Source organism: Oncorhynchus clarkii, chromosome 26 (genome assembly GCF_045791955.1).
Source record: "Oncorhynchus clarkii lewisi isolate Uvic-CL-2024 chromosome 26, UVic_Ocla_1.0, whole genome shotgun sequence".
In the NCBI taxonomy this organism is placed as follows: Eukaryota; Metazoa; Chordata; class Actinopteri; order Salmoniformes; family Salmonidae; genus Oncorhynchus; species Oncorhynchus clarkii.
The window spans coordinates 32,778,720-32,801,923 of record NC_092172.1 but is presented as its reverse complement, the minus strand read 5'-3'; the positions used below and the strand labels follow the sequence as shown (position 1 = coordinate 32,801,923).

The following is a 23,204-nucleotide window of genomic DNA, read 5'->3' as shown; positions in this document are numbered from 1 at the left end:
TGCCCAACTTGGCGGGGTTTCAAAACTCACCCTGCACCTTTAAACTTTCATTCCTCTCTATATCAGTACATCCAATAAAGAAAAATATGCCAAGAATCACAGACACAGATGTTAACACTTCATAAAAAAAAAAAAATTGATATATGAGTATTCTAGGTTAGAAATTAGTTCAATTCAATTGAAATCATCAGAATTATGTAAAATATTGTTGTATATGTTAATGTCCTATCAATTCAACAGTGGTCTAATAATATCATCACAGATTCACTACTAATTGTAAAAGATGTTCAGTTATTGTCAGTTCTATGTTTCCTTCAGGTGGATTTTGGATGACATCTTTTTGTAACCACAAACCGTGTAAATACTTAGTAACTATTTTAATTATTTCAGGCATATCGTATTTCATGGCACATGACAGGTTATCAGCGAGAATGTGTGCTCTCTCAACGAAATGTTCTGCTATTTATTTCCTTGACATATCTGTTGCTACTGTGCCAGAAAGTATTCATACCCCTTGACTTATTCCACATTTTGTTGTGCTACAGCCTGAACTCAAAAGGGATTCAATAGTTTGTCTCACCCATCTACACATAATACCCTATAATGACAAATTGAAAACATGTTTTTGGAAATGTTTGCCAGTTTAGTATTCACACCCCTTAGTCAATACTTTGTAGAAGCACCTTTGGCAGCGAATACAGCTGTGAGTCTTTCTGCATGGGTAAGTCTCTGATAGCTTTCCACACCTGGATTGTGCAACATTTGCCCATTATTTTTATTTTTTTATGTTTCACGCTCTGGTTGTTGGTCATTACTATAAAACAATTTTAATGTATTGTGTGATGTACAGTGCCTTGCGAAAGTATTCGGCCCCCTTGAACTTTGCGACCTTTTGCCACATTTCAGGCTTCAAACATAAAGATATAAAACTGTATTTTTTTGTGAAGAATCAACAACAAGTGGGACACAATCATGAAGTGGAACGACATTTATTGGATATTTCAAACTTTTTAACAAATCAAAAACTGAAAAATTGGGCGTGCAAAATTATTCAGCCCCTTTACTTTCTGTGCAGCAAACTCTCTCCAGAAGTTCAGTGAGGATCTCTGAATGATCCAATGTTGACCTAAATGACTAATGATGATAAATACAATCCACCTGTGTGTAATCAAGTCTCCGTATAAATGCACCTGCACTATGATAGTCTCAGAGGTCTGTTAAAAGCGCAGAGAGCATCATGAAGAACAAGGAACACACCAGGCAGGTCCGAGATACTGTTGTGAAGAAGTTTAAAGCCGGATTTGGATACAAAAAGATTTCCCAAGCTTTAAACATCCCAAGGAGCACTGTGCAAGCGATAATATTGAAATGGAAGGAGTATCAGACCACTGCAAATCTACCAAGACCTGGCCGTCCCTCTAAACTTTCAGCTCATACAAGGAGAAGACTGATCAGAGATGCAGCCAAGAGGCCCATGATCACTCTGGATGAACTGCAGAGATCTACAGCTGAGGTGGGAGACTCTGTCCATAGGACAACAATCAGTCGTATATTGCACAAATCTGGCCTTTATGGAAGAGTGGCAAGAAGAAAGCCATTTCTTAAAGATATCCATAAAAAGTGTCGTTTAAAGTTTGCCACAAGCCACCTGGGAGACACACCAAACATGTGGAAGAAGGTGCTCTGGTCAGATGAAACCAAAATTTAACTTTTTGGCAACAATGCAAAACATTATGTTTGGCGTAAAAGCAACACAGCTGAACACACCATCCTCACTGTCAAACATGGTGGTGGCAGCATCATGGTTTGGGCCTGCTTTTCTTCAGCAGGGACAGGGAAGATGGTTAAAATTGATGGGAAGATGGATGGAGCCAAATACAGGACCATTCTGGAAGAAAACCTGATGGAGTCTGCAAAAGACCTGAGACTGGGACGGAGATTTGTCTTCCAACAAGACAATGATCCAAAACATAAAGCAAAATCTACAATGGAATGGTTCAAAAAGAAACATATCCAGGTGTTAGAATGGCCAAGTCAAAGTCCAGACCTGAATCCAATCAAGAATCTGTGGAAAGAACTGAAAACTGCTGTTCACAAATGCTCTCCATCCAACCTCACTGAGCTCGAGCTGTTTTGCAAGGAGGAATGGGAAAAAAATTCAGTCTCTCGATGTGCAAAACTGATAGAGACATACCCCAAGCGACTTACAGCTGTAATCGCAGCAAAAGGTGGCGCTACAAAGTATTAACTTAAGGGGGCTGAATAATTTTGCACGCCCAATTTTTCAGTTTTTGATTTGTTAAAAAAGTTTGAAATATCCAATAAATGTTGTTCCACTTCATGATTGTGTCCCACTTGTTGTTGATTCTTCACAAAAAAATACAGTTTTATATCTTTATGTTTGAAGCCTGAAATGTGGCAAAAGGTCGCAAAGTTCAAGGGGGCCGAATACTTTCGCAAGGCACTGTATTTTGTCCAACGTTGTGATTCACAGTAGGGAGCTGGTAAAGCCCAACAATGCCTTCAGAAAGTATTCATCCCCCTAGACTTGTTCCACATTTTGATGTATTACAGCCTAAATTCAAAATGTTTTAAATCATTTTTTTCCTCACCCATCTACACACAATACCCCATAATGACAAAGTGAAATTATGTTTTTAGAATACATTTTAAAAAATGTATTAAAAATGAAATACAGAAATATCTAATTTACATGAGTCAGTACATGTCAGAATCCCCGATTACAGTTGTGAGTCTTTCTGGGTAAATCTCTAAGAGCTTTCCACACCTGGATTGTGCAACATTTTCCCATTATTCTTTTAAAAATTCTTTAAGCTCTTTCAAATTGGTTGTTGATCATTGCTAGACAAACATTTTCAGGACTTGCCATATATTTTCAAGTAGATTTAAGTAAAAACTGTAGATCGGCCACTGAGGAATATTCACTGTCTTCTTGGTAAGCAACTCCAGTGTAGATTTGGCTTTGTGTTTTAGGTTATTGTCCTGTTGAAAGGTCAATTCATCTCCCAGTGTCTGATGGAAAGCAGACTGAACCAGGTTTTCCTCTAGAATTTTGCCTGTGGTTAGCTGCATTCTGTTTATTTTTTTTGTCCTGGAGAAACTCCCCAGTCCTTAACAATTACAAGCATTCCCATAACATGTTGGGACCTTACAGATAATTGTATGTGTGAGGTACAGAGTTGAGATAGTCATTCAAAAATCATGTTAAACACTATTATTGTACACATAGTGAGTCCATGCAACTTATTATGTTACTTGTTAAGCACAGAAGGCCAGCATCCCGGAGTCGCCTCTTCGCTGTTGATGTTGAGACTGGTGTTTTGAGGGTACTATTTAATAAAGCTGCCAGTTGAGGACTTGTGAGGCGTCTGTTTCTCAAACTAGACACTCTAATGTACTTTTCCTCTTGCTCAGTTGTGCACCGGCCCCCCCCCCACTCTTCTTTCTATTCTGGTTAGAGCCAGTTTTCGCTGTTCTGTGAAGGGCGTAGTAAACAGCGTTGAATGAGATCTTCAGTTTCTTGGCAATTTCTCGCATGGAATAGCCTTAATTTCTCAGAACAAGAATCGACTGACGAGTTTCAGAAGAAAGGTCTTTGTTTCTGGCCATTTTGAGCCTGTAATCGAACCCACAAATGCTGATGCTCCAGATACTCAACTAGTCTAAAGAAGGCCAGTTTTATTGCTCCTTTAATCAGAACAACAGTTTTCAGCTGTGCTAAAATAATTGCAAAAAGGTTTTCTAATGATCAATTGGCCTTTTTAAATGATAAACTTGGATTAGCTAACACAACGTGCCATTGGAACACAGGAGTGATGGTTGCTGATAATGGGCCTCTGTAACACCCATGTAGATATTCCATTAAAAATCAGCCGTTTCCAGCTACAGTAGTCATTTTCAACATTAACAATGTCTACACTGTATTTCTGATCAATTTGATGTTATTTTAATGGACAAAAAATGTGCATTTCTTTCAAAAACAAGGACATTTCCAAGTAATCCTAAACTTTTGAACGGTAGTGTACATACTCCTGAACTTATTTAGGCTTGCTATAACAAGGGGCTTGTATACTTATTGACTCAAGACATTTCAGCTTTTCGTTTTTATGAATTAGTAAAAATGTAAAAAACATCATTCCACTTTGACATTATCGGGTATTGTATTGTGTGTAGGCCGGTGACAAAAATCTTATCTTCATCCATTTTAATTTCAGGCTGCAACACAACAACATTTGGAAAAAGTCAAGGGGTATGAATACTTCCAGAAGGCACTGTAGGTGCACCAATAAAAATGAGAAGGAATATTGTCTATGTCAATTGTTTATTTCATACAAACAGTCAGTTTCATGACATGATATACAATACATGATATGTACGTTCATATCTACTATTACTGTCTGAGCTAATAGTAATGATACACAGACTTAGGCCTACAGGCTGAAGAAGGCTTTAACGTGGAGTTTACATGTACCAACAAGATGCTAGTAACTAGCATACAGCAGCATCTTAGCATTCTTACTCTTTTATCATGTTATATAATTATGAAACATCATGTGAGCTAGGTGACTTCCCACTGTACACAAACTGGTTGATTCAACTTTGTTTCCATGTAATAAAAAAATAATAATAATAATCTATGTTTTTCATTCAGAACATGATTAAGAGGAAAACTGATTGGATTTGCAGAGTCATCAACCTGAAGGAATTTTGTGATTTCTTGTTTATTTTGTTACTCCACCTAAATCGAATGACTTGTTTAAAAAAACTATTTTAATTCCCAACTCAATTAAATGTAAATCAAAACTCACAAGTCACACACTATTATAACCACAGCATCTATAGATACAGTAATAATAGACTATTGTAGAAAACACACACCCAATAGGTTAATATTCTCCAACAAGTAAATAGAGTGAATAATCAATCACAGCGTTAACTTGTAATAAGTAGAGAACATCCATAGATAATCATATCTACTACAGTAATATCTCTCTCCTCTGGAGGCTCACGCTCTGTAGCAGAGGAAGTTCCTCCTCTCCTCACAGTTCCTGGTTCCCCAGTGCTCTCCATCTCTGGTCAGGGTCCCACAGTGGAGGTATTGAGCGGGGCAGTGGGACAGCTTCCCGCCAGACCAGGCCTGGTACTCCAGGTGGTCCCCGTTCACCCACAGCCATTCTCTGGCCAGGAAGATCAGACCCGTCCACACATGGTTGGTCTGGGCACCCTCCATCTTGCTCTGGGCCTGGAGATGTTCAGTCTTAGAGAGCAGGCTGGGGAAGTCGGTGTAGTGACCCCTGCAGTACTCCAGAGCCTCCTCCCACGTCTTCATCTCCTGAACCAGGATCAGCTTCTCCTTGTAGCAGAATATATGTTTTTATCACTCCACGCCTTATCATACCATTTGCCTTGCCATACAATGACACAGTTCTCATTGAGGCCATCATTTGGCTGATCTGCTGCACAAATCCTAAATGCCGAGTTCTCCTTTCCTGACCAATTCTGAGCATTTTAATAGTGAAAAAATATTATGGGTGATGTTTTGGTCATTCAAAGGGTATTTTTACTTGGGAAATAGGATGGCTGCGGCCAAGAGGTGGGCCATTGGCCACGTGGGGGGACACCCTGATTGTTTCTCTCTTTCTCTCTCTCTCTCTTGTATCTCTCTCTCTCCCTCGCGTGCTCTTCATCTGTTTGTCTATCTTTATGTGTCTGTCTCTGTATTTATTCAGTCATCTTGATTCAACCAACTGAACTGCAGTCAAATGGCATAGAATGTCATACTACACAATAAACTGACATCTCTTATTTTATCTCTCTCTCTATCTGGCTCTTTGCTTCTCTTCACTTGCTTGCTTCCCTCTCTGGTTGTCTGACTGTCCATATCTTTATCTACCCCCCCATATCTTACATTTATTCTGTATTGTGGTTGCCAGGTTGGATGGCAGAGCATGTTCAGGAGTACTTTGTGTGGGCAGTGCAGGTGATGAGAGGACTGAGGGGGACCAACTCAGCACTAGAGGGAGACCTGGATGAGCTCTTCCATCAGAGGTTTGACACTTCTCTTCTTTTAACACAGGGTGACACAACAGAGCAACTGTTGACGCACACTTTTGTAAAGAGTTTATTTGAAGACTTTGAGCGTATTGTATTTATGTTAGATGGCTTCTCTGTGGAATATACTTTCTATACTCTTAACTCTCACAAGGAAAAGGCCCACTTAATAAGATTTATTTTAATAGGTGATTCGATTATTACTTTATTCTACAGTACTTTGTATACATTTTGTTTGTAGAACTGGCAAACCATGAATATGTCACATTGAGTTATCTCACTGTATTGAATAAAGCAATGTCATGCATTTGTAAAGATGAAAATGGTTACTATATGCATTTAATGGTGATGCGGAACCGGTAACTACTCTATAATGACACACTGAATGAAAAATACATTTGATTTATTGTGTATGTGTCATCTATTTTTTTTGTATAGGAATGTAGGGGTTTAGGGTTACAATCAGCATTACAGGGTCTCTGGGACTGGTAGGCCTGTTCTTGCCTGGCTACACTCTAAAAATGCTGGGTTAGACAATCCAACTCGGATAAGTGTTGGACAGAATACAAGTTAAGTTATTCTGACCCAGCCATTTGGGTCACTTAGTTGGGTTGTTGGGTTATTGATGCTGAGTTATTGAGCTATGAGACAACAACTGCCATGCTGACCCTCAACACAGGGGCCTCTTAGGGGTGCGTTCTCAGTCCCCTCCTGTACTCCCTGTTTACCCACGACTGAGTGGCAGCGCACAACTCCAACACCATCATTAAGGCTACTGTATTTTACAAACTGATGTAACATTCAACCTTAAAATGAGTAACACATCCATGGACAAATGTTGAGGTTAATGTAACTATTTCTTCTTATATAATCATATAAAGTGTTCATGTTGAAGATAGCATGCATAGATCATTGCAGGTCTGTGGAGATCGCTGCAATAATCTGTGCAGAATCTCGAACGGCATTGATCACTTGCACCATGTACTTTTAATATAATCTCAACTGCAATCCAGGTGGCGCAGCCGTCTAAGGCACTAAATCTCAGTGCTAAAGGCGTCACTACAGACCTTGGTTTAATTCCAGGCTGTATCACAACCAGCCGTGATTGGGAGTCCCATAGGGCGGCGCACAATTGGCCTAGCATCGTCCGGGTTAGGGTTTGTCCGGGGTAGGTCGTCATTGTAAATAAGAACTTTTTCTAAACTGACTTGCCTGGTTAAATAACTCAAATAAATGAGTTTCTGCTATTAGATAAGTCACAGTGATAACACATTCATCTGTTATAAATAAACAAAATACCTGCCATTGTCACGTTCTGACCATCGTTCGTGTGTGTTTTCCTTGTTTTAGTGTTGGTCAGGACGTGAACTGGGTGGGCATTCTATGTTGGATGTCTTGTTTGTCTATTTCTATGTCTGGCCTGATATGGTTCTCAATCAGAGGCAGGTGTTAGTCATTGTCTCTGATTGGGAACCATATTTAGGTAGCCTGGGTTTCACTGTGTGTTTGTGGGTGATTGTCCTTAGTGTCATTGTTCTTTGTTAGGTTACACAAGTATAGGCTGTTTCGGTTTTCGTTAAGTTTATTGTTTTGGTAGTGTTTGTGTTTAGTTTGTTTCTTCATTAAACATGGATTGCAATAATCACGCTGCATTTTGGTCCGACTCTCCTTCTCATACGGAAAACCGTTACAGAATCACCCCACCACAAAAGGACCAAGCAGCGTGTCAACAAGCAGGAGCAGCGCGAGGAGATGCGCAATAAGGATTTCTGGACATGGGAGGAAATCCTCGACGGGAGAGGACCCTGGGCTAAACCAGGGGAGTGTAGCCGCCCAAAGGTGCAGCAGGAGAAGAGGCAACAGGAGCAGCCCAAAGAGGAGGTATGGACATGGGAGGACGAATTAGAAGGAAGAGGACCCTGGGCTCAGCCAGGAGAATATCGCCGCCCCAAAGAAGAACTGGAGGCGGCGAAAGCGGAGAGGCGCTGGTATGAGGAGGCAGCACGGCGACGCGGATGGAAGCCTGAGAGCCAGCCCCAAAAATTTCTTGGGGGGGGGGCTAAAAGGGAGTATGGCTACGCCAGGTAGGAGACCTGCGCAAACTCCCTGTGCTTACCGGGGGGCTAGAGAGACCGGACAGGCACCGTGTTATGCAGTGGTGCGCACGGTGTCTCCAGTGCGGGTTCATAGCCCAGTGCGGTATATTCCAGCTCCGCGTGTCGGCCGGGCTAGATTGAGCGTCGAGCCTAATGCCATGAAGCCGGCTCTACGCAGCTGGTCCCCAGTGCGTCTCCTTGGGCCGGCTTACATGGCACCAGCCTTGCGCTCGGTGTCTCCGGTTCGCCTGCATAGCCCAGTGCGGGCTATTCCACCTAGCAGCACTGGCAGGGCGACCGTGAGCATTCAACCAGGTAAGGTTGGGCAGGCTCGGTGCTCAAGAGCTCCAGTACGCCTGCACGGTCCGGTCTTTCCAGTACCACCTCCACACCCCAGCCCTCCGGTAGCAGCTCCCCGCACCAGGCTTCCTGTGCGTGTCCTCGGCCCAGTACCACCAGTGCCAGCACCACGCATCAGGCCTACAGTGCGCCTCGCCTGTCCAGCGCTGTCGGAGCCCTCCTCCTCTCCACCGCTGTCGGAGTCTCCCGCCTGTTTAGCGCTGTTAGAGCCTTCCTTCTCTACAGCGCTGCCGGAGTCTCCCGCCTGTTCAGAACTGTCAGTCTGCAAGGAGCTGTCAGTCTGCAAGGAGCTGTCAGTCTGCAAGGAGCTGTCAGTCTGCAAGGAGCTGTCAGTCTGCAAGGAGCTGTCAGTCTGCAAGGAGCTGCCAGTCTGCAAGGAGCTGCCAGTCTGCAAGGAGCTGCCAGTCTGCAAGGAGCTGCCAGTCTGCAAGGAGCTGCCAGTCTGCAAGGAGCTGCCAGTCTGCAAGGAGCCGCCAGAGCTGCCTGTCTGCAGGATGCCGCCAAAGCTGCCAGTCTGCAAGGAGCCGCCAGAGCTGCCAGTCTGCAAGGAGCCGCCAGAGCTGCCAGTCTGCAAGGAGCCGCCAGAGCTGCCAGTCTGCAAGGAGCCGCCAGAGCTGCCAGTCTGCAAGGAGCCGCCAGAGCTGCCAGTCTGCAAGGAGCCGCCAGAGCTGCCAGTCTGCAAGGAGCCGCCAGAGCTGCCAGTTAGCATGGAGCCGCCAGAGCTGCCAGTCAGCATGGAGCAGCCAGGGCCGCCAGTCAGCATGGAGCAGCCAGGGCCGCCAGTCAGCATGGAGCAGCCAGGGCCGCCAGTCAGCATGGAGCAGCCAGGGCCGCCAGTCAGCATGGAGCAGCCAGAGCAGCCAGTCAGCATGGAGCAGCCAGTCAGCATGGAGCAGCCAGTCAGCATGGAGCAGCCAGAGCTGCCAGTCATCATGGAGCAGCCAGTCAGCATGGAGCAGCCAGATCTGCCAGTCGACCGGACTCTTCCAGATCTGCCAGTCGACCAGACTCTTCCAGATCTGCCAGTCGACCAGACTCTTCCAGATCTGCCAGTCGACCAGACTCTTCCAGATCTGCCAGTCGACCAGACTCTTCCAGATCTGCCAGTCGACCAGAATCTTCCAGATCTGCCAGTCGACCAGACTCTTCCAGATCTGCCAGTCGACCAGACTCTTCCAGATCTGCCAGTCGACCAGACTCTTCCAGATCTGCCAGTCGACCAGACTCTTCCAGATCTGCCAGTCGACCAGACTCTTCCGGATCCGCCAGTCGACCAGACTCTTCCGGATCCGCCAGTCGACCAGACTCTTCCGGATCCGCCAGTCGACCAGACTCTTCCGGATCCGCCAGTCGACCAGACTCTTTCGGATCCGCCAGTCGACCAGACTCTTTCGGATCCGCCAGTCGACCAGACTCTTTCGGATCCGCCAGTCTACCAGACTCTTTCGGATCCGCCAGTCTACCAGACTCTTTCGGATCCGCCAGTCTACCAGACTCTTTCGGATCCGCCAGTCTACCAGACTCTTCCGGATCCGCCAGTCAGCCAGGATCTTCCGGATCCGCCAGTCAGCCAGGATCTTCCGGATCCGCCAGTCAGCCAGGATCTTCCGGATCCGCCAGTCAGCCAGGATCTTCCGGATCCGCCAGTCAGCCAGGATCTTCCGGATCCGCCAGTCAGCCAGGATCTTCCAGAACCGCCAGCCAGCCAGGATCTGCCGGATCCAACCACCTGCCTGAGCTTCCTCTCAGTGCTGAGCTTCCTCTCAGTGCTGAGCTACCCATCAGTCCCGAGCTACCTCTGTCCCGAGCTGTCCTTCTGTTCCGAGCTTCCCCTCTGTCCCGAGCTGTCTCTTAGGAGGGTCACCTATCTAGGGACGCTAAGGAGGTGGACAAAGACTATTATGGAGTGGGGTCCACGTCCAGCGCCAGAGAAGCCACCGCGGACAGATGCCCACCCACACCCTCCCCTATAGGTTTAAGTTGTGCGTCCGGAGTCCGCACCTTGGAGGGGGGGTACTGTCACGTTCTGACCATCGTTCGTGTGTGTTTTCCTTGTTTTAGTGTTGGTCAGGACGTGAACTGGGTGGGCATTCTATGTTGGATGTCTTGTTTGTCTATTTCTATGTCTGGCCTGATATGGTTCTCAATCAGAGGCAGGTGTTAGTCATTGTCTCTGATTGGGAACCATATTTAGGTAGCCTGGGTTTCACTGTGTGTTTGTGGGTGATTGTCCTTAGTGTCCTGATGTCATTGTTCTTTGTTAGGTTACACAAGTATAGGCTGTTTCGGTTTTCGTTAAGTTTATTGTTTTGGTAGTGTTTGTGTTTAGTTTGTTTCTTCATTAAACATGGATTGCAATAATCACGCTGCATTTTGGTCCGACTCTCCTTCTCATACGGAAAACCGTTACAGGCATTGTATTCCCCATTTGAACGTCGCTGTGCTTTTGAATGGTTGAAAGTGCAGTGATAGACAATTCGGGTGAAAACTAAACCCCCCAAATAAATTCTAGTGGAATTTGGTTGTGCTTTTAGATGTTTGAACGTCTAGTGATAAAACATTGAATATTGAACTAACTTTTGTCTGTCTTTTTGACTGGGTGAATATAGTTTTAATCTCATTGATCAATGTCTCAAACAAATATTACCCAATTTGTCTACGTTGAAATTACCTGGTGTGCCCAGTGGGTGGGGAGTTTGGCAAATGACTGGATTAAATAATGACCTACACAAACACAACTTGCTCTATAAATACTTGGAATAAATGCTTTAAAATGAATGTCTCTCTAGTGAAGGCCACTCCTTCACAACCCCTTTTCCGAAACTTGAGAGCAAATATTTATAGGCTGATTTGTTTCAACTGCCAAGAATGCAGTCTTTCAGGTCATGGGTGTATACTTTATGTCTTCTGTGCTGGCAGCCTACTCCTGATACAAATCATAGTGTAGTATATCCTGCCATTATCATCACTTTACCATGCATTATCATGTGAATTCTAATGACTCCTCCATCATCGTGACAATGCAATTCAGACACGGTATGTGTTTTTTCTGCAATGTCACTACACGTGTCTTTGAAATTCACTTTGTCCCACTTCCCCTCAGCCTGGCAACAGGTGAAGGGGAAACCTATATTGGAGAAAAACCTGAGAAGTCCATTAAGGGCTTCTATTCTACCAAATGTGATGATGAGAGGAAGTGCAGTGGCAAGGCAGAGGGAGAAGATGGAGCAAGATTAAATTTTGCCGACATTCTGCTAAATTTCTCCGAAATGAATCATCTGATCTCAATACAAACAGAGCGCATTACTTTTTCTAGACTTGACCCTTTTCTAAAGTTAACCTTGAATTGTCCCAGAAATTCTCTGTTTAGCAGATGGGACATTAGGAGGGAGCAGCTTCAGGGTTAAATACCAGAACAAACATAAGGAAATGTGATTCAGGTAAACAGTTCCCAGCTATCACCTGTGCTTTCCTGAACCAGTACCTGTTCTGGTATTTAACCCTGACACTGCTCAGTTTTTATGCCCCAACTACCACACAAATGGGCTAACAAAAGTGATTAAGTATTGCAAAGTTGTGTTTAGGGGCTCATATTGGCACATTTCCATTGTCACATTTGACTCCAGTGTTTAGCCGACCAATGCTACCTTTCGTGTTTCCATCTCCAAGACCTGGCCCAAAAGACTAACTGGGCCATGGCCTTGGCGGACCTACCCTGATTTGGGTCCAGACCAATGTCGAATTTCCATTTGGGATTTTTCCCAGTATTTACCTGGTGTGGTAAAATAGTTTTGCACTTCCAACTCCACGGCCTGGGCCAGTGAGTTACTGGGCCATGTTGGGCCCTATAAAATCTGTTTACATTTTTAGCCAGATTCCGTTGAGTAATTTTCCAAAATGATGTTTTCTTTGTTTTGTTTTTCCAGGTTTCCGTGTTCCCTGTTTTTTTTCTGATTTTCACTCTACAAATCACACATTTTAAAAATAGAAAACAACTAAGTTTGATGTTAAGTCCACAACAATGCCTAAACCACATCAAGAGATAACTGAATCTATTCTACCACGCCCAGAAATCTGCTCCTTTTATTCTCTGTCCCCAACGCACTAGACAACCAGTTTTGATAGCCTTTAGCCGTACCCTCATCCTACTCCTCCTCTGTTCCTCGGGTGATGTGGAGGTTAACCCAGGCCCTGCGTGTCCCCAGGCACTCTCATTTGTTGACTTCTGTAACCGAAAAAGCCTTGGTTTCACGCATGTTTACATCAGAAGTCTCCTCCCTAAGTTTGTTTTACTTACTGCTTTAGCACACTCCGCCAACTCTGAAGTGCTTGCCGTGTCTGAATCCTGATGAAGCCGTCTTCATCAACCTGGCCAAGGCTTTCAACTCTGTCAATCACCGTATTCTTATCGGCAGACTCAACAGCCTTGGTTTCTCAAATGACTGCCTCCCCTGGTTCACCAACTACTTCTCAGACAGAGTTCAGTGTGTCAAATCGGAGGGCCTGTTGTCCGGACCTCTGGCAGTCTCTATGGGGGTACCACAGGGTTCAAATCTCGGGCTGACTCTTTTCTCTGTATATACAGTGGGGAGAACAAGTATTTGATACACTGCCGATTTTGCAGGTTTGCCTACTTACAAAGCATGTAGAGGTCTGTCATTTTTATCATAGGTCCACTTCAACTGTGAGAAACGGAATCTAAAACAAAAATCCAGAAAATCACATTGTATGATTTTTAAGTAATTAATTTGCATTTTATTGCATGACATAAGTATTTGATACATCAGAAAAGCAGAACTTAATATTTGGTACAGAAACCTTTGTTTGGAATTACAGAGATCATACGTTTCCTGTAGTTCTTGACCAAGTTTGCACACACTGCAGCAGGGATTTTGGGGGCTGTCGCTGGGCAATACGGACTTTCAGCTCCCTCCAAAGATTTTCTATTGGGTTCAGGTCTGGAGACTGGCTAGGCCACTCCAGGACCTTGAGATGCTTCTTACGGGGCCACTCCTTAGTTGCCCTGGCTGTGTGTTTCGGGTCTTTGTCATGCTGGAAGACCCAGCACGACCCATCTTCAATGCTCTTACTGAGGGAAGGAGGTTGTTGGCCAAGATCTCGCGATACATGGCCCCATCCATCCTCCCCTCAATACGGTGCAATCATCCTGTCCCCTTTGCAGAAAAGCATCCCCAAATAATGATGTTTCCACCTCCATGCTTCACGGTTTGGATGGTGTTCTTGGGGTTGTACTCATCCTTCTTCTTCCTCCAAACACAGCGAGTGGAGTTCAGACCATAAAGCTCTATTTTTATCTCATCAGACCACATGACCTTCTCCCATTCCTCCTCTGGATCATCCAGATGGTCATTGGCAAACTTCAGACGGGCCTGGACATGCGCTGGCTTGAGTGCGCTGCAGGATTTTAATCCATGACGGCGTAGTGTGTTACTAATGGTTTTCTTTGAGACTGTGGTCCCAGCTCTCTTCAGGTCATTGACCAGGTCCTGCCGTGTAGTTCTGGGCTGATCCCTCACCTTCCTCATGATCATTGATGCCCCACGAGGTGAGATCTTGCATGGAGCCCCAGACCGAGGGTGATTGACCGTCATCTTGAACTTCTTCCATTTTCTAATAATTGCGCCAACAGTTGTTGCCTTCTCACCAAGCTGCTTGCCTATTGTCATGTAGCCCATCCCAGCCTTGTGAAGGTCTACAATTTTATATCTGATGCCCTTACACAGCCCTCTGGTCTTGGCCATTGTGGAGAGGTTGGAGTCTGTTTGATTGAGTGTGTGGACAGGTGTCTTTTATACAGGTAATGAGTTCAAACAGGTGCAGTTAATACAGGTGGAGAACAGGTGGGCTTCTTAAAGAAAACTAACAGGTCTGTGAGAGCCGGAATTCTTACTGGTTGGTAGGTGATCAAATACTCATGTCATGCAATAAAATGCAAATTAATTACTTATAAATCATACAATGTGACTTTCTGGATTTTTGTTTTAGATTCTGTCTCTCACAGTTGAAGTGTACCTATGATAAAAATTACAGACCTCTACATGCTTTATAAGTAGGAAAACCTGCAAGATCGGCAGTGTATCAAATACTTGTTCTCCCCACTGTATCAACGATGTTGCTTTGCTGCGGGTGATTCCCTGATCCACCTCTACGCAGACGACACCATTCTGTATACATCTGGCCCCTCTTTGGACACTGTGTTAACTAACCTCCAAACGAGCTTCAATGCCATACAACACTCATTCCGTGGCAACCAACTACTCTTAAATGCTAGGAAAACCAAATGCTTTCAAACGTTTGCAGCCTGCACCCGCCCGACCGACTAGCATCACCACTCTGGACGGTTCTGACTTAGATTATGTGGACAACTACAAATATCTAGGTGTCTGGCTAGACTGTAAACTCTCCTTTCAGACTCATATTAAACATCTCCAATCCAAAATGAAATCTAGAATCGGCTTCCTATTTCGCAACAAAGCCTCCTTCACTCACGCTGCCAAACATACCCTCGTAAAACTGACTATCCTACCAATCCTCGACTTCGGCGATGTCATTTACAAAACAGCTTCCAATACTCTACTCTGCAAACTGGATGCAGTCTATCACAGTGCCATCCGTTTTGTCACCAAAGCCCCTTATACCACCCACCACTGCGACCTGTATACTCTAGTCAGCTGGCCCTCCCTACATATTCGTCGCCAGACCCACTGGCTCCAGGTTATCTATAAGTCTATGCTAGGTAAAGCTCCGTCAAATTTGAAAATTTGATTTGATATCTCAGCTCACTGGTCACGATAACAGCGCCCACCCGTAGCACGCGCTCCAGCAGGTATATCTCACTGGTCATCCCCAAAGCCAACACCTCATTTGGCCGCCTTTCCTTCCAGTTCTCTGCTGCCAATGACTGGAACGAATTGCAAAAATCGCTGAAGCTGGAGACTTATATTTCCCTCACTAACTTTAAACATTAGCTATCTGAGCAGCTAACCCATCGCTGCAGCTGTACATAACCCATCTGTAAATAGCCCACCCAATCTACCTACCTCATCCCCATATGGTTTTTATTTACTTTTCTGCTCTTTTGCACACCAGTATTTCTTTCTACTTACACATCATCATCTGCTCATCTATCACTCCAGTGTTAATTTGCTAAAATGTAAATACTTTCCTACTATGGCCTATTTATTGCCTTACCTTCTCACACCATTTGCACACACTGTATATAGTTTTTCTATTGTGTTATTGAATGTACGCTTGTTTATTCCATGTGTAACTCTGTGTTGTTTTTTGTGTCGCACTTCTTTGCTTTATCTTGGCCAACTCGCAGTTGTAAATGAGAACTTTTTTTCAACTGGCCTACCTGGTTAAATAAAGGTGAAATAAAAAAATAATAATAATGTTTAAAAAACGTTTAAAGTAGGGGAAATGTTTGAGAATCTTTTGGGGGGTGTAGTTACCTTTTATTTTTCTAGTGTGCAGCTATCAAGAGGCTGTTGTTTAGCAGTATTTTCTGTAGGGCACATGTGATCAGTGATGTAAATTACTTGAGTAAAAATACTTTGAAGTACTACTTAAGTAGTTTTTGGGGTTATTTGTACTTTACTATTTATATTTTTGACAACTTTTACTTTTACTCCATTACATAGAAAGTACTTTTTACTCCCTAAAGTTTCCCTGACACCCAAAAGTACTAAATATCAAATGCTTAGCAGGATATTGTCCAATTCATGCACTTATCAAGAGAACATCCTTAGTCATCCCTACTGCTTCTGATCTGGCGGACTCACTAAAGCAAATGCTTCGTTTGTAAATGATGAGTCTTGGAGAGTGCCCCTAGCTTTCTATAAATAAAAAAACACGAAAATTGTGCCTTCTGGTTTGCTTAATGTAAGGAATATGAAATAATTTATAATTTTACTTTTGATACTTAAAGATGCACTATGCAGAAATGCTCCTCCATTTCATGGTTGCTAACATTCTAATAGTTCACCTAATTTCAGTTTACAAAACAAGCAAGTAGATTGTAGAGAGTCATTGTGCCACCTAAACCGCTATATTTTCCATAACCACAAATGTTGTATTTTCAGCTGTTTGAAGCTGGTGTACAAAACTGAAAGTAAAATATTAAATTCTCCATATTGCAGATTTAGTAGGGCCCTAGCCTTGGCCTCTGTTGACCTGCTAGCTAACATTAACCGTCTATCTTATGTAGTCATACAAATCATAACGTATCATACTAGTATGGCGTACCAGATTTACTATTACTATGTTACGTCTAGTGTATGAGACCAGGCTGGCGATTTACGTCATCATTTTGGGCAACAGGCGTGTCCGTATAGCCTCTCCCTGGAGGAACGCGCCCTTAAAGAGAAGGCAGCGACGCTGACATCACTGAGATGTGCCAATTTGATAAATTGTGATCAAACGTTAATATACTGTCTGTATTGTGTGTCAATAACTACTTTTACAGCATGAGTTCAGATTCTGTCATTTTGTTGGAGACGGTTAACTTCGCTGCTGAAAAGCACCGCAATCAACGACGTAAAGATGCTGAACAAACACCATATATCACCCACCCAATAGGTACAGTTATGACAACGATCTAACGGCTATCCAGCTAGATAGGTCCTTAGCAATAACTATCTCTCTACTCGGACTTCATTGTGTGAATATCTGCATTTACATTTGCTGTGTTTATCATTTTGCAGGAGTGGCAAGGATCCTAAGCCATGAAGGTGGGATCACAGACATTGAAGTTTTGCAAGTAAGTGTTTTGTGTTTCAGACAGACTCAAAATGCTGCTTTCCACAAAATCGCACATCCACAAAGTCAAAATTGTCCATATTGTAACGACCCTTGGTTTATAAGTGCGGAAATCGACCCTGGCGCACGAGCATGCTTTTGCCGCACAGTCAATAGCGCCGCCGGACCTCGGGCTCGAAGGTCGAGGGTTCGAGACCTGCCCCCTGCTGTTTCATTACAATATATAAAAATTAAAAATAAATGTTTCAGGTAAGTGTTAGCTGTTTGGTTAAGGTTTGAAGATACATTTTATCATCAGGTGGGGTTTATTACTTTGTAATGATACATCAGTCAATGGGCAATGTTAAGCTCATTAAAACGTTCAACATTTATTGAGTTTGTGTTAGCCAGAGTTTGTTAACAGGAATGACTGGTATTTCACTGATATTTGTGTCTTTTCCAACTGTCCTCAGGCAGCTTTGCTCCATGACACAGTGGAGGACACTGACACCAGCATAGGAGAGCTACAGATCGTCTTTGGGCAAACGGTGGCGCGGCTCGTCCAGGAAGTGACAGACGACAAAGCACTGTCCAAGGAGGAGACAAAGCGTAAGCAGGTGGAGTATGCACCTCATGCCAGCCACCAGGCCAAACTGGTCAAACTGGCTGACAAACTATACAACCTGAGGGACATCAACCGCAGCACGCCAACAGGTGATTGTGCGCTCTGTCTGTCTGTCTTCAGCCTCTTGATGCAACCAACTGACTAGGCAAATGTCGTAGGCTAGACACAATAAACTGATACCCTATCAGGATACTTCTCGTTCTCGTTCTCTCTCTCTCTCTCTCTCTGTTTCGTTGCTTGTCTTCACTTGCTTCCCTCTGGTTGTCTGACTGTCCCTCTCTTTACCCATATCTTATATTTATTCTGTATTGTGGTTGCCAGGTTGGTCGACAGAGCGTGTTCAGGAGTACTTTGTGTGGGCAGCCCAGGTAGTGAGAGGACTGAGGGGGACCAACCCAGCACTGGAGAGACAACTAGAGGAGCTCTTCAAGCAAAGGGGGGTTGAGCTTTGACACCTCTCTACTTCTGATACAGGGTGGCACAACAGAGCAACTCTTGATGCACACTTTTTGTAAAGAGTAAGACTTTAAGCAAATTGTCTTTGTTAGCTTCTCCATGGAATATACTTTTATATACTCTTAGCTCTCACAAGGAAAAGGCCCACTTACTTTGGATTTATTATTTATGGATGATTTGATTATTCATTTTAAGTACAGTGATTTGTATACATTGTGTGTTCCTATAGGAAAACCAACAATGTCACCTTGAGTTCTAGCTGTATTGACTAAAGGAATGCTATGCACTCGTAATGGTGAACATTGTTCAATTATAATATTTCATGGTGATGCAGAACCTGTAACTACTCTGTCATGTCACACTGAACTCAAATATATTTTTGTATAGATTATTTTTTTTTGTGTGTGTGTGTGTGTGTGTGATTTATTTTTGTAAGTATATAAATGTAGGGGGTTAGGGATACAATTAGCTATACATTAAAATGGTGATATGTAAATTATTCCATAGTAGCCTGTATACATTTTGCCAGTAGAATGGGTTGGAAGCTATTTTTCCACTAACCTGTTCATGCTTCTACTTTCTTTGTTCTCGATTCGAGAAGACATGTGTACCTTAATGTCTGTGTTCAGTTGCAGGTGCTTCTCCAAAAACCAGAATATACTCAGAAAGAGTCAAATACACGTTTTGTATCGAGTGAGAAATGCCTCTTGCATGTGAAGGTCTTTTTTTTGTCACACTGTGAGATGTGCTGTCATCTACTTATACAGTGGGACAAAAAAGTATTTAGTCAGCCACCAATTGTGCAAGTTCTCCCACTTAAAAAGATGAGAGAGGCCTGCAATTTTCATCATAGGTACATACTTTTTTGCCCCTCTGTATATGTGGCTGCGTCACATAGAAATGACTAGTTCCTGCAAAGATGTTGGGAAATACAAGATGTCTGGCAGCTAAAATGGCGAGGGAACATTTGATAAGATTCACATTTCTTCCGAATTGAGAACAAAGATCATATCTCCAATACCAAGTTAGTTGAAAAGTCCAGGGCAACGTTTTGTATAGGCAAACCTGTAATGCCCAGTAATGGATATCAAAAATCTTTGGTTATATTACATTATCTGGTGTACAATCTGTAGCTAGGTAGGCCTATCCTTCATCTGAATGTTTCAGGCTACTGTATATTACCTTTTCTGTTAGATTCTAATTATCAGAGTAAGAACTCAACGGACACTATGAAAGCTTGAACCAAGTTTATTCTTCTCAAAGGATTGAACAGCTGAATCAACAAAGACATGGTTACAATAGTGGTGGTATATGTACCCCACTTTGGGTGGAGTCTGCCTCCTTGGTAGGCTCTCAGTTTCTATCTGTACCTGGCCTTCAGTCTCTGGCCCTGGTTGCAGGTTCACACTGTTCTGACTTAGGTTCCCAGACTCCTATCATACTGCTCGTCCCCCAGTCCTCTGTTGTTCTAGGTCCACAGTTCCCTGTACTGGTCGCCCCTAAGTTTGTTGTTCTGCCAGGCCCTAGGTATCCTACCCAGCTAGGCCCCACAGTCGCTGGCCTATCTGTAGGTCTGCAGTCTTCTGCCCTGCACAGATCACAGCCCCCTGCCTTAGCTGTTAGACAGTTGCCTAGCCTGCCTGGTTTAGTGCCTACTAGGCACAGAGTTTGCTGCACTAGCTTGCTGTCTCCAGACATATTCAGTCTGCCGTACCCTGGCCCACCAGGCTTAGAGCCTCGTGCCCTGCTAAGCCACCAGTTATCTGTGCTGGGTTCTCAGCCCTTGTCTGCCCTCAGTCCCTAGCACTAGGTCCTCAGTCTCTGGCTGCACTAGGTCTGCTGTCTCCAGCATTGGTCGGACCTCCGTCCCTAGCCCAGGTGGGACATCAGGCTCCTTCCCCGCCAGGCTCAAAGGTACCAATCTTTCCAGTTGGCCCTGAGCCCTACTGCTCTCCTAGCCTTCAGTAGTTTTATTTTCCCTCTCAGTTCCAGAGTCAGTTTCCATGGCAGGTCCAGAGTCAGTTTCCATAGCAGGTCCAGAGTCAGTTTCACTGGCTGGTCCAGAATCAGTTTCCATGTCCCATCCAGACTTTTTCTCCCTCTCAGGTTCAGAGTCGTTCTCCCTTTCAGGTGCAAAATAATCAGCACTGCGCTCCCAGCCTTCAGCCATTCTAGTTTTGCTGTCTCCAGCTCTAGTTGGACCTCAGTCCACTGCTCCGCCAGGCGATAGGTTCTCTGCCCCACTAGGTGTGCAGTCCCTGCCTCTAGCCAGTTCGCAGCCCCCAGCCTTAGTCTGCAACCAGTCACCTAAACTAGCACTAGGCTATAAGTTTCCTGCTCAGCTAGTTCTGCAGCCTCCCACCATAACTGGCTTGCAGTTGTCAGTCTTAGGGGTAGGTTAAAAGTCCACTGCCCTGTCAGACCCTGAGTTTCCTGCACTGATAGGTTCAGCCCCATGACTTGGGGGACCCACTGTTCCCTGACCCGGGGGGATTGCTGTCTCTAATTCTGTGGGGCCGCTCGCCTCCTGCCTTGGACAACTCAAAGCCCTGCCGATGTGGGAGACCACCTGACCTTATCTCTGGGGCCCAGCCGGCCCCTACATCCAGATCCCTGATGATCCTCGACAGTTGTGGCCGATGTGCAACATTCCTCCGCCGCAGTAGACCATACTCAGCGTTCAAAGATGGGCCCCAGCTGCCCTGCAACAGCTGAGTCAGAGGATCCTCCGCCACACCCGTGGTATTCCATGGGGTAGCCCAGGACTGTCCCTGCGTCTCCATGCACCTTCTTTATTGGGCGGCCCATAATCCCCTTGTCGGCACCCTACAGGCCCTCATGGTCCTCTAAAGTGACAGTAGTAATAAGCTTCCCTTCACTGCTCTGCCCCTTTGCCCTAACTGTCCTTCTAAACAGGACTAGGCGCTTAAGAACTAAGCCCCCATTGCGACCTTTTCCAAGTTGTTTGGATTTCCATAAGAAATCCAGGGGCGGCTGTAAAAACCATTGTGGGCCATTGAGAGATGGCGAAAGTGGATGCTTGAATCAAACAGCGCCTTGAGCCAAGTTGATGAAGATGAATGTCCTGAATGGACAACAGTAGTGTCGAAAAGTAGAACAAAAAGGGTGGATATCTCAGCTGTCAATCACAGCCCTTTGGTTTTTGGCCAATCAGTTGGCTTGGACACACATGTGGACACTGCACCTGCCCATTCTAGCTTAGGGTTTGGTCGACTTCGCAAGAAGAAGACAAGAAGAAGACAATTTTGGATGGTGACTAAGTTTACAGTTTACTCTTAAGAACATTGTGAGTGCAACAAAGGAAAACATCAGTAGATTCCTAAGTAACTGAAGAGTGTGTGTGTTAAAAGTATACAGTTGAAGTCGGAAGTTTATATACACCTTAGCCAAACACATTTAAACTCAGTTTTTCACAATTCCTGACATTTAATCCTAGTAAAAATTCCCTGACTTAGGTCAGTTAGGATCACCACTTTATTTTAAGAATGTGAAATGTCAGAATAATAGTGGAGAGAATTATTTATTTCAGCTTTTATTTCTTTCATCACATTCTCAGTGGGTCAGAAGTTTACATACACTCAATTAGTGTTTGGTAGCATTGCCTTTAAATAGTTTAATTTGGGTCAAATCCACAAGCTTCCCACAATAAGTTAGGTGAATTTTGGCCCATTCCTCCTGACAGAGCTGGTGTAACTGAGTCAGGTTTGTAAGGCCTCCTTGCTCACACACGCTTTTTCCGTTCTGTCCACAAATTTTCGATAGGATTGATGTCAGGGCTTTGTGATGGCCACTCCATTACCTTGACTTTGTTGTCCTTAAGCCATTTTGCCACAACTTTGGAAGTGTGCTTGGGGTCATTGTCCATTTGGAAGACCCATTTGCGACCAAGCTTTAACTTCCTGACTGATGTCTTGAGATGTTGCTTCAGTATATCCACATAATTTTCCATCCTCATGATTTCATCTATTTTGTGAAGTACACCAGTCCCTCCTGCAGCAAAGCACCCCCACAACATGATGCTGTTGTGAAGTGGTTGAAAAACGAGTTTTAATGACTCCAACATAAGTGCATATAAACTTCCGACTTCAACTGTATGTGGTAGTAATGAAGATGAATAAACCTCCTGGACTGAGAAGCATCCATGCTGTTTTTGCCAGACAGCTTGTAGCAAATCAGAACCAATTTTATCAGCATTAAGTTCTAGTGGGTAAGGGCATTCACAGCCGACCGCTCAGACGGGCTCCCGCTTGCTGCATTTTTACAATTGGAGTGGAGGATACATGTATGAGCGATAATTAATAGTTTCTGTTTGGGATGCGTATGTTGAGTAAGGATGCAGATGTGGGAGACCTGTTTGACGTGTTGAAAATGGTGAAGTATGCTCTGGGAAAAGTGGAGTCTATCAGAGTGACCAGGAGTGGTCTTATTTTGATTCATTGTATTTCTGAATAACCTACAGTACCTACGCATGTGAAGCTTGGTTATGTCAGATATTCTGTAAGAGCTTTCATCCCCAAACTCCTTCATGTTTCATGTGTGTACAGATGCACGGAGTATACTGAAGAACGGTGTGTAGAAGGACGACGGTGGGGAATTCAAATCAAATCAAATCAAATTTTACTTGTCACATACACATGGTTAGCAGATGTTAATGCGAGTGTAGCGAAATGCTTGTGCTTCTAGTTCCGACAATGCAGTAATAACCAACAAGTAATCTAACTAACAATTCCAAAACTACTGTCTTGTACACAGTGTAAGGGGATAAAGAATATGTACATAAGGATATATGAATGAGTGATGGTACAGAGCAGCAT

At 44.1% G+C, this 23,204-nt stretch overlaps 2 protein-coding genes across 2 annotated transcripts; one reads left to right on the top strand and one right to left on the bottom strand.

The window, feature by feature from the left end:
* Window positions 1-5,026: 5,026 nt before the first annotated feature.
* On the bottom strand, window positions 5,027-5,350 carry LOC139384602 (rheacalcin-1-like). The gene has a single exon (XM_071129425.1). It carries the CDS (start codon window positions 5,348-5,350, stop codon window positions 5,027-5,029), a length of 324 nt encoding a protein of 107 aa, XP_070985526.1.
* Window positions 5,351-16,933: 11,583 nt separating this feature from the next.
* LOC139384862 (guanosine-3',5'-bis(diphosphate) 3'-pyrophosphohydrolase MESH1-like) lies at window positions 16,934-18,527 on the top strand. Its single transcript, XM_071129760.1, has 4 exons — window positions 16,934-17,129; window positions 17,255-17,310; window positions 17,762-18,002; window positions 18,235-18,527. Exons 1-4 carry the CDS (start codon window positions 17,018-17,020, stop codon window positions 18,363-18,365), a joined length of 540 nt encoding a protein of 179 aa, XP_070985861.1. The 5' UTR covers window positions 16,934-17,017; the 3' UTR covers window positions 18,366-18,527.
* Window positions 18,528-23,204: the final 4,677 nt, after the last annotated feature.